At 37.4% G+C, this 20,283-nt stretch overlaps 1 protein-coding gene across 1 annotated transcript in view; it reads right to left on the minus strand.

The window, feature by feature from the left end:
- The window catches only part of INO80 (INO80 complex subunit), a 145,860-nt gene that overhangs the window by 73,951 nt on the left and 51,626 nt on the right, over window positions 1–20,283 (minus strand). The window contains exons 15-23 of the mRNA XM_012649123.1: window positions 17,426–17,485; window positions 16,856–16,998; window positions 15,666–15,750; window positions 14,216–14,374; window positions 10,655–10,822; window positions 10,310–10,443; window positions 9,122–9,189; window positions 8,190–8,283; window positions 7,226–7,397 (exon numbers count right to left, since the gene is read on the minus strand). Coding sequence (XP_012504577.1) covers window positions 7,226–7,397; window positions 8,190–8,283; window positions 9,122–9,189; window positions 10,310–10,443; window positions 10,655–10,822; window positions 14,216–14,374; window positions 15,666–15,750; window positions 16,856–16,998; window positions 17,426–17,485 — 1,083 coding nt within the window. The remainder of the gene's footprint in view (window positions 1–7,225; window positions 7,398–8,189; window positions 8,284–9,121; window positions 9,190–10,309; window positions 10,444–10,654; window positions 10,823–14,215; window positions 14,375–15,665; window positions 15,751–16,855; window positions 16,999–17,425; window positions 17,486–20,283) is intronic.

Raw genomic sequence — 20,283 nt, forward strand, 5'->3', positions numbered from 1 at the left:
AAAAAAAAAAAAAAAAGAGTTTAGAATAAGCATTTAATAAAGGTGGTTATCCAAACGGCCAATAAGCATCAGAAAAGGTATTCACTGTCATTAACCAAAGGGAAATAAAATTTAAAGTCACAAGGAGATACTACTACACAGAAGAGTTGAAATGAAGAGACAAACAATATCATATTTTGGCAAAGATATAAACCAACTGAACTCATACACTATTAATGAGTGTGAAAACTGGTGCAACTGCCTTAGAAAACCGATTAGCTTTATTAAAGATGAATGTATGCATATCCAAAAACCCAGCAATTTGATTACTAGATCTACAAAATGCTCATCAATTTTCACTAAAAGGCACGTACAGTAATGTTCATAGCAGCACTATTTGTAATAACAAAAACTCGAACCACGCAAGTATTTTCCTGCAGTAACTCTCATGGTACAGGGTACTGGAGAGAAACGGTGAATGGAAGTGGGCAAGAAGGGGCTTCAGGAGTAGAGTTCTTGTAGTGTTCTGGATAGTAATCAACCTATATGTACATTTATGATTTGTGTATTTTCCTGTATGTATGTTATTAGCACGCCAACAACAGAAAAGGCTTAAGATTTTCCATATAATATATTTATTATGCCTCTTATTATGCACTCGTCTCAGTCACAGTTTTGGTAAGCCCACAAGCTAATCCTAGCAAAAATAAGTAAAAAACAAACATTGCTGGAGAGCTTATTTGAAAAGGGAGAAAGAACCAATGATGAGACAGCAGAAGACTCTAAGACTGCCAACAAAATGAAAGCTGCATTTAAAAGAAAATACCAAAAGTCCTACTCAAATTACGGGTTCATGCAACAAGTGATTCATGCTCTCCAAGCCCACTTTGTATATGTGGTGACCGGCTATCCAACAAAGCCATGAAACCTTCAAAATTGCTTCGCCACATGGAGACCAAGCATCTTGCATTAAAAGACAAGGCTTTAAGAAAAAAACATGAACACAAAGAACAGAAGCAGTTATTGAAGGCCACCACTTCATCAAATGTGTCTGCACTGAGAACATCATTCTTAGTAGCTAACTGCATTGCTAAAGCTAAGAAGTCCTTTACTAGTGGTGAAGAATTGATCCTGCCTGCCGCTAGGGACATCTACCATGAGCTTTTAGGAGAGGCTGCCAATTCAAAAGGTGGCACATGGGGGGGGGGGCAAGGGCAACATACGTAACCTAAACATCTGTACCCCCATAATATGCTGAAAAAAAAAAAAGTTGGCACATGTTCCTCTTTCCGCTAGCACCATAACTAGAAAAACTGATGAAACAGCAGAGGATACTGAGGCACAATTGTTAGAGAGGATTAATGAGTCCAGGTTGACAAGTCTACCAGTGTTGACAACAAGGCAATGATGCTTGTTTCTGTGCCATATATTTTTCAGGAGGATGTGCATGAGGATATGTTATGTGCACTTTTGTTGCCAACCAACACCACCGCTGCAGAATTATTTAAGTCTTTGAATGATTACATATCAGGAAAACTGAATCGGTCATTCTGTGTCACCATATGTGTGGATGGAGCGGCTGCCATGACTGGAAGGCTTCCTGGTTTCGTTACTTGGGTCAAGGAGGTTGCTTCTGAATGTGAGTCTACACATTCTGTCATCCATAAAGAAATGACGGCTTGCCGAAAAATGTCACCTGAACTAAACGTTGTTTTGCAGGATGTGACTAAAATTATTAACCACATTAAAGTACATGCCCTTAACTCACATTTGTTTGCACAGCTCTGAGAGGAGATGGAGGCAGAGCAAACACGTCTTCTCTTATACCAGAAGTGAGATAGCTTTCTAAAGGCAGATCACTGGCCAGAGTTTTTGAGTTACGACAGCCACTCCAGAGATTTCCTTTAGAAAAACAGTCACCACTGGCAGCACATTTTAGTGACTCAATGGGTTACAAAACTTGCTTACTTGTGTGACATATTCAATGTGCTCAACGAACTCAATCTGTCACTTCAGTGGAGAACAACTGTGTTCAAGTTGGCAGATAAAGTGGCTGCATTCAAAGCCAAACTGGAATTATGGGGGCAATCAGTGAACATAGGGATTTTTGACATGTTTCAAATATTAGCAGAGATTTTGAAAGAGACGAGGCAGGGCCTTCTTTCTCCCAGCTGGTGCATGATCACCTATCTCAGCTTTCAAATGAATTTGAGCATTACTTCTCAACCACAAAAGACGCCTGAACTGGGAAAGAATGGATCTATGATCCATTTGTCAATAACCCAGGTTAATCAACTCTGACCATGCTAGAAGAGGATCAACTGCTTGAGATCATAAATGACACTGGCCTTAGAAGTGTTTCAGACAACTTCAAATCTCCACATGTTCTGGATTAAAGTCAAGGTGAAGTATCCTGAGATTGCCACAAAAGCACTGAAAATAAAAAGCCTGCTTCCATTTCCAACATCCTATCTTTTTTTTTTTTTTTTTTTTTGAGACAGAGTCTCACTCTGTTGCCCGGGCTAGAGTGCTGTGGCATCATCCTAGCTCACAGCAACCTCAAACTCCTGGGGGCTCAAGCAATCCTTTTGCCTCAGCCTCCCGAGTAGCTGGGACTACAGGCATGAGCCACCATGCCCGGCTAATTTTTTTTTTATATACATATTTTTAGTTGTCCGATTAATTTCTTTCTATTTTTAGTAGAGACGGGGTCTCGCTCTTGCTCAGGCTGGTTTCGAACTCCTGAGCTCAAACAATCCACCCGCCTCGGCCTCCCAGAGTGCTAGGATTACAGGCGTGAGCCACCGCGCCTGGCCCAACATCCTATCTTTGTGAAGGCAAGGTTTTCTAGAATGACAGCAACCAAAATGAGATTTGTGGAGTGACTGGACATAAGCAACACACTTTGGGTGTCACTGTCTCCCATCACCCCAAGATCAACCATCTAGTTGCAGGAAAATGAGCTCAGTGTTCCCACTGATTCTGCATTATGGTGAGTTGTGTAATTATTTCATTATATATTACAATGTAATAACAATACAAATAAAGTACACAATAAATGAAATGTACTTCAATCATCCCAAAACCTCTGCGCCCTCCCTCCCCACCATCCGTGGAATAACTGACTTCTATGAAACCAGTCCCTAGTGGCAAGAAGGTTGGGGACTGTTGCTCTATAGGATTTGCAAATTGTATTAACAATGCTAAAAATAGTTTTGTAGACCTCAAGGACAGGGAATAAATCATGTCAGAAATGAAAGGTACAAAGCAACAAACTGAAAAAGAACCCAAGACTTTGTATTTAAAATCAACTGACAAATTCAAATGTCATCACAACAAATGATTTTTACATTTAAGTCTCAACATTGCCGTCCATATTTGATGAGTTATCTTTTTTTTTTTAATTGAGACTAAGTCTTGCTGTGTTGCCCAGGCTAGAGTGCTCACTACAACCTGGAACTGCTGGGCTGAAGCAATCTTTCCATCTCAGCCTCCCAGTAACTGGAACTATAGACGTGCACCACAACTGGCCTGATGAGTTATCTTTTTAAAGAAGACTTGCTTTTGTCAACTCTTTTTTTTTTTAACTGAAAACCTGCAAGATCAGAGTAGATGAAATTTGGAAATGTGGTTTGATATGCGTATGTATAACAAAATATTATGAATCTTGAGTTTAACTTTTACCTTATCCTCTTAACTAATGAATTTCGGAAATACGTTCTGAAAGGATTAGGTATCTGAAATTTCCTTCTCTACTCCTCTTATGTAAAGCAGAGGAGAAAACCAATGTAAAGCAGCAGAGAAAACCAATGTTCTCTCAATAAATGTTTCTTGAATAAGAAAAACTCAATTCAGAAAAACCAACGTGAGAAACAGCATGATAGTGGTGATAGGTGTAGTCTCACAAGCCATTCTTGGGAGGTAGCTGCCATAAATAAACTACTTTGCTCAAGTTTGAATTAATTATTTCTTTCAAATTTAATAATTTATATTATCTTTGAATAACAGGGATATAACAGATTACATGCCAGAATATACTAAGACAGAAATGGGCCTTGATCAATAACTACATGTCAGGGTAACTCTGAAATGAAATGTATGCATATTGTTCTCTGGGTAGATTCTAGACTTCCCTTTTATATTTAGAAAGTAAGACTTCCTGAAGGCCCAAAAGGTCAGTGCTATGGACCAAATTGTATCCCCCCCAAGAATTCACATGTTCAAGCCCTACCATCTATGTGATGGTTTTTGTAGATTGGGCCTTTGGGAGGAAATAAGGTTTATGGGGTCAAAAGGGTAGGGCCCTCACGATTGGATTAGTGCCTCTGTAAAAAGAGACATGAGAGAGTTGGGTCCCCTCTCTTTTTCTCCTCCAGGGGAGGACGTAGTGAGGAGGTGGCCATTTGCAAGCCAGGAAGAAAGTTCTCCCTAAGACCTAACCATGCTGGCACTCTGGTCTTCGACTTTCAGTCTGCAGAACTGTGAGAAAATGAATTGTTGTTGTTTAAGCCACCCAGTCTATGCTATTGTGTTATGGTAACCCAAGCTGATTAAGACAGTAAGTTTATTTCCATTCTTACCATTAAAAAAAGATTGATACAAAATCTCAATACATGAGAATCACTTAAGCCCAGGAGTTTGAGGTTGCAGTGAGCTATGATGATGCCACTGCACTCTAGCCCAGGCAACAGATCCTGTTCTCAAAATAAAAAAGAAAACCAGAATGAAAGAAAAGAAAAAAAATTAGAGGGCAAATAATATTCTGTCAATGTTTTGTTTTAAAAATATATGTATGTATGTTATATAAGTAATTTTGGGTATATGCATATCCTTGCCATTTGGTGATATAAAATATTCTTGACATGAGTCATACCCAAACTTCAAAAGCCACAAATATAGTGGGCTTTATTAGATTTTATTAATTGTTACACCTGGAGATTTAACAAAATAAATCTATTTTCAGAACCTAGGCTGATCTTTAAGACTGGACACCACCTAAGGAGCATTCTGCTTAGCTGGCGGCAGATATTTCTTAAGGTTGAGAGTCATATAATTAATTACAAGATCAATAAACTCTAGCAAAATATATTGCTTTGTTGGTATTTCAATATACACATGTTGGAGACGAGGATGATGAAAGTGAAAGCAGAATAGTGTCTCTACACATACATGACAATCTTTCAGCTACCGGTGGCCCACTGGCTCAGTAACTGTTTATACTCTAAACCACTATAACAGCAAATGTCTATCCACAACACAAATAAAATTAAAGAAGAGGAAATGGAAGAGAATCTTTAAATTAGGTAAACTTTCAGATTTCATTACCAATTTCCCATAAAGCATACTATCCACATCTACAATTCTCAGGCGATTCCAACTGCTATAAGGACCTCAATGAGCAGGTTCTCTAACATATTACTGTATTTTCAGAAAACAGAGAAGAATACACAGAAGTGATGCGTATCTCCAGGCGTTAAGATACAGATGTCTACATAACAGGGCGTGAAAAATCCTTGGGAGAATGGTGCTTTGTGTACCAAAAACAGAAATAGTAAAAACGTATTACTATTGTAACATACATTACCAAAATCAGGGGTTGAAAGAAGGAAGTAGTCTATAGGAGGTTAAGCAATTCTTCACACATACCACTGTTCCTAGATGCACTAGAAATATTTTACCAGTAGGAAATCACCCCACCACCACTGTCTGCATTATTCCAAAATTGAAACCCAATTTTATTCTTTTGCATTACCTATCCTATTCCAAAGTCCAAAAAAAGTACTTGGACCAAAACTTGAGAAATCAACTGCAAAATAGAAGAGAAGGAAATTATATGGGCCTTCCAGTGTACAGGGGGCAAATACTAGATCCAGCCAAAGAATGTCCTGTGCTTCCCTACTAACAACCCATAAAATTTTCTAGGATATAAGAAAAATGATCTAGTATCTAAACTTGTAATCTAGTTGAAGGACTATATAACATATAAACTAGTTGTTACTCTTCTTCTCAAAACCCTCTGGTATTACCCATTTTATTCAAAATAAAATCCAAACTCTCAGCAATACTTATGGGGCTCTCTATGACTTGGACCTACATCTATAACTTAATTTCCTGTCACTTTCTGTGTCACCTACTCTGCAATGGCCAAAAACTGCACGAAAAATGCAGAACATCACTACTTTTCACAAAAATACAATTTAAAATCAGTGATTTGTTTACATTTATCTTTCTCACTACACTGCGAGCTCAACAGCAGGCCATCTTATTATTCTTGTCTATATCTCTAGTGTCTTACACAGTCCCCAGCCCCTTATAACAGGTACTCAATAAATATTTGTCAAAAAGAAAAAAAAAAGAAAGAAGAAAATAAAAGGATTGACAATGTCAGGTTTAGTGGAGGATGCTGAAACAATAGCAAATCTCACATTTTTGGTGGGAATGTAAATTTGTAAAACCATCTTGGAAAAGTGTTTGGCAACAGCTACTAAATCTAAACATGTTTATACCTGATGGTGCAGCAATTTCACCCCTGGATATAAACTCCAAAGAAATTAGTACTTATATTCATCAAAGGACATAAACAAGAATGTATACAACGGTTTTATTCATTATAGCACCAAACTGGAAACAACCTTCTACCCAGAGTAGAATGGATTAATAAACTGTGGTTCTATACAGACAACATAACACTTCAAAGCAATACAAAAGAATGCTATATGCAACACAGGTGAATATCATAAACATAATATTGAGAGAAAGAACCCAGACACAGAAGTATATACAAGATAATTCCATTTATATAGAGCTCAAAAACAAGCAAAAACAATCTATGGTGAAAGAAGTAGAATAGTGATTACCTTTATTTGTTGGTTGGTTTGTTCTGAACTAGAGGAATTAAATGGGAAGGAGCATGAGGGGGACTTCGAGGTGTTGAAAGTGTTCTATATCTTGATCTAGGTGGTTGTTACATAAGTGTATAGACATGTATAAATTCATAGAGTTGTACATTTAAGATTGGTGTACTTTACAGTAAAGTTATATAAAAACTTTATATTTTGAAAAGATATATACACTTAAAATATATATATACAATGTACATTAAGTTATAACTGAATACACCGCACCTACTCCTCTGGGAACTCTTTGGCTCTGTCGGGCCTTCATTTACTTTATTGTGTTTTTTATTGATTCAAAGAAAACGGAAGTGGGGACTAAGCAGGTAATTTATGCTCAAGTAATTGCTTACCTTTAACAAAGGGCAGCTGCAAAGGTTGGGATAGGAGAGTGGAAAATTAACCCCAAGAAGGAAATCCTTGTTTCTCAGATATCTCTGCTGGCTCTCCCCTTTTGGCTCTCCCCACGAGCGCAGCTGATGGAGCCTGTAGGAGGCTTTCAGAGACAGGAAAAGAGCTAACCATCTGAAACAAACCATAGCAGACATGCTTATTCAGTGCTCCATGGAGGTTTGAGGGTCATTCACAGCAGCGAGGAACCATCCAAGGGTTGTCTCTGATTAACATAACTTATTTGTAAATCTTAGTCACTTTAGAAACAGTCTTTCCTACTTTCAGATAAAGCTGATTTATACTTTTATTATGTAAATTCTTTGGCATGACATGATTTGTTACTATGAAAACTAAAATCCTCCAAAAAGCTCCTCTCAGTATTAAAGAATATGCATCCTAACCACAAAAAAATCCGTATTATAAAAACATCTTCATATTAAGAAGAGAGCCATTCCCAATGACATAAATACAAAGTAATAAATCGGTGAAATCCATTATGCCAAAGAATAAGAACACAGAACTAAATTTCCCAGAACACTTAAGGAAAGCTATGCTGCCATTATCACTAACTAAATAAATCACCAGTCACTGTTTGCACTATGGGAGCAAGGAAAACGTAAGAGACTAACTAGAAATGAGATTTGAAAATCTTCTAGTAGCATATGGAAGAAAAGTCTAAATAGTTTTATGGTATATCATGAAGAATCAAGTAATTATTAAATGATCAAAAGAAAATTACAATTCCCTTATAAATAACAAATTTTATTCTTTTTTTTCTCAGCTCTACCTATGACTGAGCATTATTCGTAACAATAGAAAAAGAATGAGAGGCTCTCTAAGATGATAAAATATTCCACAATATTCAGTCTTTGTCCTAGTTTATTCCCAACTGCTCTCTTATCAAACAATAAGCAAACTTCTTACCTGGCCAAAAGTCCCTGAAGCATGAGGTTTGCCATTTCTGCTGGAGATACGTCAATAAATCGAAGGAAAGAGAAACAGCTTTCTTCATTAATCCCTGGAATATCAAAGGAAAATTTTAAACCCAATAGCAAACCAAGAAATTATACTCAACTAAAACCTACTGAACTGCTGAATTTTGACTTAAGAATCTGATCTAGCTACTTTGATGGAAGTTAAGAGTATCATATCTTTGTACTGTAATCACAGGTATAAGAGGCAAGTCTACGAGATACAGCACATGGACCAGACTGGAAGAAGGCTCATCAGTTACCTTTGGGATTTTGGGAACCTTAGCTAAATGCCTTTTCTTTTTATCAAGCTAGGAAAAACAAAAGGACAGGTCATGGCTGAGCGAGGTGGCTCATGCACACCTACAATCCTAGCACTCTGAGAGGCCAAGGCTGGAGGATTGCTTGATGTCAAGAATCTGAGACCAGCCTAAGCAAAAGTGAGACCCCATCTCTACTAAAAATAGAAAAAATTAGCCAGGCGTGGTGGCGCATGACTGTAGTCCCAGCTAGTTCGGAGGCTGAGGCAGGAAGATTGCTTGAGCCCAGGAGTTTGAGGCTGCAGTGAGCTGTAATGATGCCACTGCACTCCAGCCTGGGCAACAGACCCTGTCTCAAAAGTCTAGCATTGACTTTGGCAGAAATTCTTAAATAAAGATGGAAGGTCAGCATAACCATTTTCCATTGCTTCCTGTTATAGCCACAAATCAATACAGCCTATACAGATAAACATGACTAATTTACTTAATTAAACCTTATCAATATTTTATAAAGGCCCAGTATATAGGCAAACTGCTACTACTTCCAAAGCAGTCACTCACCCAAACAAAAAGCACCCTGGTAAAATCTTGACACACCTTCCTTCTCAAAGATCAAAATACCTACCTTTTCTGTGAAAGAGAGACTGTTGGATGTGGTCTGGTGCAAATGGAGAAAGAAGAACTCTTAACCACCTGTGAAGTAAGTAAAATAAATCCAAATCCAAATATAAATAATGGGAAGTTAATTAGATTGGAGGTTCGAAATTAAGGACAATCTTTTCATTTTGAAAATGTTTCTACTTTTAATAAGTTTCTTGCAATATTATCAGGCAAAAATCATGGCATAAATGTCAAGAAGTACAAATTACTTAATGAAAGTGTTAAGAAGATAATACAAGTTCAAAGTAGTCTCATTTTATTTCAGAGAATCATAATTCTAGCACTGTAAGTTATCACATACTTTACTAAACAAAAAGTACTATAGCTCTGGCCTTTTATCCCTGCTCACCCACTTCAATATTACCCTGAAGCTATCACAGAGAACTCACAAAGTAAAATCCAAGAAATGTGTTTCAGTTTCATTAAGCTAAACATTGTTGACAATTATTTTTATAATACAGTTTATACTGTTTCTCTGCAGAAGGAGATTTCTAAAACTATGGTTCTCAAATATTAGTGTGTAGAAAAATCCTCTGGGAGCTTATTATAAAATGCAGAAGCCAGGGACATCCTAATTCAGAGGTGTAGAATGGACCACACACCTGTTTTCTGAGTGAAAGTAGTCTCTAGCATATTAGCTAGGGCCTTTAAGGTCATCTGAGATCACTCAATAATAATTGCCCACTCTATGCTTAAATGCCTCATTGTTGGGAAATTCATACTCTCTACTAAGCCATAAAACCCCAAATTACAAAAACACTCAGGTTTGGCTGGGCACAGTGACTCACACCTGTAATCCTAGCACACTGGGAGGCTGAGGCGAGAGGATCACTTGAGCTCAGGAGTTCAAGACCAGCCTGAGCAAGAGCGAGATCCTGTCTCTACTAAAGATAGAAAAAAAAAATTAGCCAGTCAACTAAAAATAGAAACCAAAAATTAGCTGGGTGTGGTGGCTCACTTCTGTAGTCCCGGCTACTTGGGAGGCTGAGGCAGGAGGATCACTTGAGCCCAGGAGTTGGAGGTTGCTGTGAGTTAGTTTGATGCCACAGCACTCACTCTAGCCCGACCAACAAAGCCAGACTCTGTCTCAAAAAAATAAAAAAATAAAAAACAAAAAAACATTCAGGTTAAACAGATATTATGACTTGCTTACCTGTCTCGTGAATGATTGAAGACCCTGATCTGTCCATGACGGTAGATAAACTTTGAAATCTGGTATGGCTTTAGGGAAATATGAAATGGAGACCAAGTTTCTTGCCGTTCGAATAACTCTGGGTGATTACACACCTAGGAGGAAGGGAAATAGTAAGACAACATTTTCATGTATAGATATTACTCTATGAAACAACGGGGGATCCCAAATGCCAAATGTTTACCTTTGAGAATGTATACTTTCCCATTTTCCACTCTATGGGCTTTATTTGGCATCAAGGCTAAAGCCTTTTTCTTGAAGTGGGTTAATAAAGACAACTTCAAGGCAGCTGACTTAAGCTCTTACCTTCCTAAACTGCATGACCAGATTCATGAGGCTGCTGGTGGTGTTCTGTGCTTGTTGGGTAGAGCCCATAGAAGACTGCAATAAATCCTCAATAGAAATTTTGTTCTTTAGTGCTTGATATAACAGTTTCTGTCGGCTGGTCAGTTGGCAATACATTAGAATCTCAATCTAAAAATCAGTAAGAACACTTATACTTGGAAAAATAGTCTGTAAGAAAATTCAGTATCATCTTAAAGTTGAAAACACACACCAACCAGATTATGATTGAGTAAATAAGACACATACATGAACTATCTCTATAAACCTGTGATGTGGATCATCACCCAGAAAAAATGTTCTTTCCTTGGCATTCTCTTGTCACTCACTCTACATGCTCTCCCCGGGGAATGTATTCCATTTCCAATAGCACCAACTATCACCCATACAGTCACTTGCAAAAATATATTCCCAAGCATCCCCAGACTCATATTTTCAACTAATAATTATGAGAGTACCACTCAGTCTGCAGCAATTGCATATGTGACATATCAGGGAAAAAATTATCTTTTCCACTATTTACACCATTTACTAAATTAGTTAATAGCTTTATCATCCATTCAGTTGACCAAAGACAAACTTAATTCCACTCTGATTTCCCTGTCTCTCACACACCTCATGTTCTATCATTTCCTAAGTCCTTTAATGCAGCCTGGAAATTTATCAATATTCACCCATTCTAACCATTCCATTGCCCTGCTATAGGCCCTCATCTGATATAGTCTAGACTGCTAATATTTTTAGGTCTTCCTGCCTCCAGTCTCTCCTGGTTCTAGTATAAGTAATACTTCCACATAAATCTTATAAAGTAATTCAAGTGCTAAAAAATCTTCAATGTGCATTTTTGCCTATAACAAAATATTGAAACTTCTCACTAAGGCACAGAAGGCCTCCCATAATCTAACCCACCCTGTTATCTGTTTTATTACCACCTTAGCCACCATGGTCTGAATAATGTTTGCCAAAACATGCTACATATTTTAATATTACTCTACCTTTGCTCATGCCACCCTGTGCCTAGCACCCTGTTCCCACCATATTTTCCTAGTAAATGCCAACTCATCATTCAAGACCTAGCTCACATGTCATCTCTGCTTTATTGTCTTCTCTAACCTTCAATAATTATAATGAGATTAGAAACATTAAATGATGTTAAGAAATGTAAACCATGTACACCGGTTAAGAACAACCATACTACATATTCTGATCACCTATTTACCACTAAACAGGAAAAATTATGACACTGTTATCATTTATAAGCCCTTTCTAATATAAATGCTTCAAGGATTCACTTTTTTAATAAGGTATTTGCCTCCTATGACATTGCTACTATAGTTCTCGGCTAAAATCAGCCAGTTTGACAAAATAGCTGTCAAAATTTTTAGAAAAGGGAATAAAACGTAGGTACAGTTCTTGTCCTGTCTTAAGAGGGTATATATACAATGCCTGACTTAGAGATTTTCTGACACTATGATGGGTTTATCCACAGGTAGGTCAAGGAACTCCTGATAACTTAGGATGGGATTAGAGTTTCTACTGAATAAGTATGGATTCTGCATAATTGTAAAGTCTAAAAAACTTAAGTCATAGTAAATCGTAGTAATCACAGAAAATCAAAGTAAGCTGGGGACCATCTGCTGTGTTTCCAGCATTAAATATTAATATATTTTCAACTTAACCATATTTTCAACTTACAATGAATGGGGTTTATTGGGACACAGTCTCATTGCAAGTCAAGAACCATCTGTACATCCCTACCACAACCTTCCAGAGTCACTAATTTCAAAATGATCAACCTTTCTGGCAGGGATAGGGGAGAACCTGGGAAATTATCAAGATATTATCAAGAACCTGGAAAGATGCATTTTAGGAAGAGAGTAGAATCATGAGGAATAGGTGGAATCTATGCAAGATGGGGAAAACCCCCAAACAACTGGAAATTGGAGAAAAAAGAAGGGAGAAGAATATGGGAAGGATTCACAAAAGATAACAGAAAATTACAGAAGTCTGGTAAGGATCCTGGCTCCACCCTATTTTACTAGCCAATAAAAAATTACTGGCTTTGCAGTAGAAAAAATGCTACAACCCAAAGCACATTAAACTTCTACATCTAACTCTAAGTTTGCAGAAATACAGGAGACAGAGTAACATGTTAGGCAATACCATGATGACGCATTTAGCAAAATCCAGCATGTGGGAAACTCTACAGGACAAAACACTCTGTTTCTTCAACAAAGAATTACAAGGTGGAAAAAAGAATGAAGGGATTGAAAGATACTTAGGAGATATATCACCCAAATGCTATGTGTGGACCTTGTTTATATCTTGATTTCAACAAACTAATTCTTTTTTTTTTTTTTTTTTGAGACAGAGTCTCACTCTGTTGCCCTGGCTAGAGTGAGTGCTGTGGCATCAGCAAGCTCAAACTCCTGGGCTCAAGCGATCCTCCTGCCTCAGCCTCCCAAGTAACTGGGACTACAGGCATGCGCCACCATGCCTGGCTAATTTTTTCTATATATTTTTAGTTGTCCAACCAATTTCTTTCTATTTTTAGTAGAGGTGGGGTCTCGCTCTTGCTCAGGCTGGTCTCCAACTCCTGAGCTCAAATGATCTGCCCACCTCGGCCTCCCAGAGAGCTGGGATTATAGGCGTGAGCCACTGCACCGGGCCCAGGAACACTTTTTTTAAATCAATAATAGGGATCTTATATAAGTCTGATGAAAACTATCTGGGACTCTTAGTATTCCCTAAAAATTATCTTTCAAGGAATGTCAGCAAATTAACAACTTACAGTATACAATCACTTAAGGACTTTTATAACGGTTAGTAGATGTCACCTCATGTCTATGCAATAAACACCCCAGATGCTCTTAAAATCAGGCAGGTATTATTCAATAAAGTAAAAAGCACTGATAAACAAGGCTAAATATAATCTAAGCATTTGTGATAATTATTCAGGCTGTAAAGACAGGATTGCTGCTCCCCTGCAATTCAAAATGTAATGGATAAACAGATGAATAAAAGCACTGGAAGGTTTGTGGAATACTAATCGGAAGAAAAACTGAAGGAGAATTTCTATATCCTTAGTGTTATTAAATCTCACCTTTAAAATTAAAAAAAAAAGGCTAAAAATGTTCAAATTGAAACAAATCCTAATATATGTAGAAAATAACAAAAATTACCCTTATAATATTTTCTGGTTTTACCACAGGAAAAAAAAGCCTTGACCCATTACACAAAGCATATAATTCTAATGTGAATTTTTCAAGATATATGTGGATAATGGGGAGTCAGCAAGCCAAAATGTAGTACTTTATAAACGAAACCTATTCAGCCTTCATTAGTCAAGACTACAGTAGCCAACACCTATATTAGTCCTTTTTTTTTTTTTTGACTCTGTTAAACATATACAAAGAACATAATTATTTTATAAGAGAAAAAACTTCTTTTGCCCTAATTCTTCTATGTATACTTCAGGAAAAATTCTTCACAAAGAAGAAAATATATAATTATGTGGTTGCCTACACCAATAGGTAGAAAGAAAGCAAGCTCATAATGGTACTCACTCTCATCAATGGCAGATTTGTTTTCGGCATGGCTCTCAATGTCCTTGGAAAACCATTCATTAAATTCCTCGTGTGAATCAAATAATGTTGGCATAATGAAATGCAGCAGAGCCCAAAGCTGGAAACAAAGAAAAAATGAAATAGCTGTAAGGCAGTAAAATGACAGTTTGTAAGGATATATTAGGAAAGAAAAAGTGAGATAAAGTTGAAGGTGCCTACGTATGTATGTGTCTAGACACAGGTGTAAGTGTGAGAGAGACAAAGTGAATTGAGTACAAGCACATGCCTCATCAAGCAACCTTAATTCTATCAATGCTGTGATTATTTTTCAACTAATTTCAAGTTAAAAGTTTGAAAGTGGGCCGGGCGCGGTGGCTCACGCCTATAATCCTAGCACTCTGGGAGGCCGAGGCGGGGGGATCGTTCTAAGCTCAGGAGTTCGAGACCAGCCTGAGCAAGAGCGAGACCCCGTCTCTACCAAAAAACGGAAAGAAATTAATTGGATAGCTAAAAATATATGTAGAAAAAATTAGCCGGGCATGGTGGCGTGTGCCTGTGGTCCCAGCTACTCGGGAGGCTGAGACAGTAGGATTGCTTGAGCCCAGGAGTTTGAGGTTGCTGTGAGCTACGTTGACGCCACGGCACTCACTCTAGCCAGGGCAACAGAGTGAGACTCTGTCTCAAAAAAAAAAAAAGTTTGAAAGTGCAAGTCCTGCTCAGATTTTATAGTGGGATAGTTTAAAAGATCTTATTTTTAAAATCCATTCCACATCTGAACACAGTCGGAGGTAGCATAACTTGTTACCAATAACTCTATACCAAGGGTCAGAAAATTGTGGCCTGTGAGGTCAAGTCTGGTCTGCCACCTATTTTTGTAAATAAAGTTTTATTAAAACATAGCCATGCTTATTCATTTATGTGTCATCTATGGCTTCTTTCACATTACATAGGCAAAGTTGAATAGTTCCAACAGTGACTGTATGGCCTACAAACTCTAGAATATTTACTATCTGGTGCTTTAAAGAAAGCATTCTGATCCTTATTCTAGATGATTGTTTCCTAAAGAAAGAATTTTATTATAGCTTGTCTCGCTGTTAAATAATATTACTTTTTAACTCTAGCATAAAAACATCTCTGCATTAGATGAATAACATTTCCTGATGAGGTCACTATTTATTACGTAAAGGGATAAAATAATTCATTGGCCTTATGCCAGAAAATAAGAAAATAGGAATGATGCCTAAAATATGACTTAGGGCAAGCTATAGTCAAATTCTTCCTTTTACATGGAGACTATAATTTATATAGAGCAGTAGCACTCCAGGGGGACATGGGTAGAGAATTCTATGCTTTGCTGGAACCATTCTGTTTTATGAAGACATAAACCTGGTACCTAGACTAGTGCCTACCTCTGCCATGGTGTTCTGAATGGGGGTCCCAGTTAGCAGAAGCCGATTCCGACACTGGAACTGTAAAAGGATCTTCCAACGAACACTGTTTAATAAAATAAGTTACAAATTCCATGTTAGCAATAAATTTTCCTTTAATTATTCTATTGACCCCAGATTTCTAAAAATGTTTTCCAAAAAAGTAACACTCAGAATCTAGTACTCCATCATGTACACAACTGAAAAAGATTATTCAACAAAGCCGAGAATAGGAAATCTCAGGGGAACTCACTCTTCTATACCAAAAACATGATATTAGGGCTTAGAAAAAATAGCCCTCGAATAAGCAGAGCAGGATCATTTTTGGCTTCATAAACTCTTCTGTTATCTTTGGTCAGTTTTGTTGACACAAGTCATTTAATTAGAAGTTACTTATTTGCAGTATTTATACTACAGTAAAATTATTAATCTGTGCACTTCCAGTATGAATGTGAAGGAAGCAATGGAGGAAGAGGGGATATGAGAAGAAAATATAAAATTAGTCTCTTCATTGCTCCTGGCCACAGGCATATCCTCCTTCGAAAGAGGAGTGCAATATGAAATAATGCCATTTAGAGGATGGAAAGTTCCATGGAAAATACCATCCAGCCACTTAACACAGACCTCTAAGAAAGTTCTTTGGCCTCACCAAGAGTTAGTAAAAATGCATCAAACCTGAGGTTTAACACCACCGAGTCACATTTTATATTCAGTTTGGGATGTCAAAGGTATTGAAATCCTTTAAACACATAACTTAAGATAAAAGGATTCTTGGAGGTCTAATAACCTTCCAGGGACAGAGACAATCTGCATAAAGAACCTAGAAATCACATAATGTAACATTTTACTTCCTACATAGCGCTCCCATTTAAAATAACCTCTTAAAGAAAGGGAAGAGACCCCTTCCTATATAGAAATTTTCGTTGAAGAAAAACAATCTGTTAAAATGTCATATTAATAATTATTGATTAGGGAGATAAAAGTTTATATAAAGTTTTGTATTCTATGCATTAATATTTGTGTCCCATGAAAAAATATAAAAGGGAATTTCTGCTTTCTGTTCAGTTACATGGCTGATGCAGAGACCATGTCACACTATGTTCTTTGATCTCATTCATTCATATATAGGAATGATCTGATCCACTGAATTTGATTTTTACTGTTCACATTACCTGGAACTACTCTTCAGCGCCTGAGCCTCATCCAGTACCATGTATTGCCACTTGACCCGCTGGAAATACTTTACATCCTGCACCACCAGCTGGTAGCTAGTGATAACCACATGGAAGGGGGCATCCTGAGTGTAGAGCGTCTTCTGTAAATATAAGAGGGGAAAGGTGAAAAGGGATACCTAACAATTCATAATAGGGTAATGAAGTATGGACTATATTTTCTAGGGCCAGGATATTTAAGCTAACCCTGAAAATGTGCTCCTCCTATGTGGTAGGGAGATGTGCAATGAAGTGAACCGTAACTGTTTTTAAAACAGTCACCTGTAACACAAACTATACTAAAAACTTGTCTTTCAACTTATTAAAGAAAAAAGTAATTACTTAATCTTGAACTTCAAGTCCAACTGACTGCCTATAACAGGAAAAGTATATTATCAGAAAAAATGGACACTTACTTGCTCAGTATCCAGAAATATATAATACATAAGACTTTGTCCACAAGAAATTATTCAAATCAACTGGAGAAATAATGACTGCATGTATGTACATTTACAGTAAGCAGAAAGTTACCTGACTCCAAAACCTCCTGATGACTTTTCTATCATGAGGATTTCCCCAATATGGTAGCACCTGGAAAAAGGGCCAACATACACATTATTTTCTATCAGTAATCTTAAGATTATCATCACAAATATGTCAGTTATTTAGAATGATTTAAAATAGAATGATTTAATAGAATGAGTATAGGAGTTCCTCTGCTGTCAATGGGGGACTAGGTGGTTTAACCAATCATCCTGTAGACCAAACAGAAACACACACATGATACATTTGTTTGAAGGCATCAGAGAACTACTAGGCAGTAGAGAATTCTGAAGCCAAGAACCAGAAAAAAAGGAACCCCAGACAGGTAAGCCTACTATGTGGTATATTTTCCCATAATTATCTCTAAAATTTTTCCTATACAATGTCTAGCATATAATTTAAAAAAAACCCAGACATATGGAAGACCACATCACAAGACTGAAAACCAACATGAAAGACAGATAACAGAAAAAAAACCCAGAGGAGATCCACACAATGAAGATATAAAAAACAGACTTTTAAAAAAATGCTAATTTAATTTGTTCATAGACAAGATTGAGAACATCAGTGGTGTATTATAAAAGAACCAAAGGGAATTTTTAGAACTGAAAAATACAGTAAGTAAAATTAAAAATTCAATAGATGGGTTTAATGACAGATTAGATGTAGCTGAAGAGGAAATTAGTGAATTAGATGACAGGACAGAAGAAAATATCCAGAATAAAGCACTGGAGAAACAGAAGAATGCAAAATTCAGCACTTTTAGCCAGATGGAAGCATAAATATGCAGGAAGAAATGAAGATCAATATAAAAAATCAATAGTATGTACGTCTAGAGGAAAGGGATGTAGTTTAAGTATACTGAGGCCCTTGTACTATCTAGGAAATATTAGCAGTATTAATTTATATTACTTTTTTAAAAGTTAAGAATATTATTGTGTTCTCCAGGTTATCTACTACAGAATAAAATGAATATATACCTAGTGCTACGGTTTGGATGTATCCCCTCAAAGTTCACGTGTTGGAAACTTAATACCCAAAGTAACAATGTTGAGAGGTATGACCTTTAAGAGGTGCCCTCATGAATGGATAAATGTCATTATCACAGGAATGCGTTACTACTAAAAGGATGAGGTTAGCCCCTCCTTCCCCCGCCACACATGGACCACCCTACCCCTCCTTGTACTCTCTTGCTCTTCCACACCTTTCCACATGGGACGACGTAGCAAGATGGCCCTCATGAGATTAGAGCCCCTAAACCTCGGACTTCCCACTCTCTGGAACTGTACAAAATAAATCTCCTTTTTTAATAAATCACCAATCTCAGGTATTCTGTTATAGCAGCACAAAAAAAGACCAGCACAACTAGCAAGCTAAGTGAGGGAGGAAAAGTAATAAAATTTAACCAATCCAACAGGACATAAGAAAAGAGAAGAAAAATTGAAGAGGTGAAACAAGTAAAAAACAATCAGCAAGGCAGTAGATTTAAACTCAAAATATCAATAACTACATTAAGAGCAGAGCTGGGGGTTGGGCGCGGTGGCTCACGCCTGTAATCCTAGCACTCTGGGAGGCCAAGGCGGGGGGATCGCTCAAGGTCAGGAATTCAAGACCAGCCTGAGCAAGAGCGAGACCCTGTCTCTACTAAAAACAGAAAGAAATTATCTGGACAACTAAAAATACATATATAGAAAAAAAAATTAGCCGGGCATGGTGGCGCATGCCTGTAGTCCCAGCTACTCGGGAGGCTGAGGCAGGAGGATTGCTTGAGCCCAGGAGTTTGAGGTTGCTGTGAGCTAGGCTAACGCCACAGCACTCACTCTAGCCAGGGCAACAGAGCCAGACTCTGCCTCAAAAAAAAAAAAAAAAAAAGAGCAGAGCTGGGCATGGTAGCTCATGCCTGTAATCCTAGCACTTTGGGAGGCTGAGGTGGGAGGAACCCTTGAGTCCAGGAGTTTGAGAAGAGCCTGAGCAACACAGCAAGACCCTGTCTCTATAAAAAATAAAGAAATTAGCCAAGCATGGTGATGCTTGCTGTAGTCCTAGCTCCTTGGAAGCCTGAGGCAGGAGAATCACTTCAGCCCAGGAGTTTGAAGCTGCAGTGAGCTATGATGATACCACTATACTCTAGCCCAGACAACAGACGAAGACCCTGTCTCAGGGAAAAAAAAAAAAAAAGGAAAAATATTCCAAACAAAAGACATGAAACACACTTTAAATGTAGAAAACAGAAAAAAAGAGAAACGAACAAATCTATAATCACGGTAAATTTTAACATACCTCTCTTAGAGAAAGAACAAAAAAAAAATCACTAAAGCTACAGAAGAGCTGAACAAGTTAACAAACTTGACCTAATCACACATAATACTGTGCTCAATAACTGCAGAATACCTATAATTTTCAAACACACAAGGAACATATAAAAACGGACTATATGCTATGCCATAAAAACAAGATTCAACAAATTTCAAAGCATTAAAATAAAAAAAAACCTATGTTCTCTTACCAGAATGGATTTCAGTTATAAATTAATAATAAAAAAAGGTACCTGGAAAATCCTCTGTTATTTGAAAATTAAGAACTATACTTTTAAATAAACCATGAATCAAAGAAAAACTTGCAATGGAAATCAGAGATTATTTTGAACTGAAAGATAATGAATATGTGACACATCAAAACTGTGGAAGGCTAATGTCACAGAAAGCAATTAATTCCTTTAAATGCACATATTTTAAAAGCTGAAATCGGCCGGGAGTGGTGGCTCACGCCTGTAATCCTAGCACTCTGGGAGGCCAAGGCAGGCGGATTGTTTGAGCTCAGAAGTTTGAGACCAGCCTGAGGAAGAG

Source organism: Propithecus coquereli, unplaced genomic scaffold (assembly GCF_000956105.1).
Source record: "Propithecus coquereli isolate 6110/MARCELLA unplaced genomic scaffold, Pcoq_1.0 Scaffold3, whole genome shotgun sequence".
Classification (NCBI taxonomy): Eukaryota; Metazoa; Chordata; class Mammalia; order Primates; family Indriidae; genus Propithecus; species Propithecus coquereli.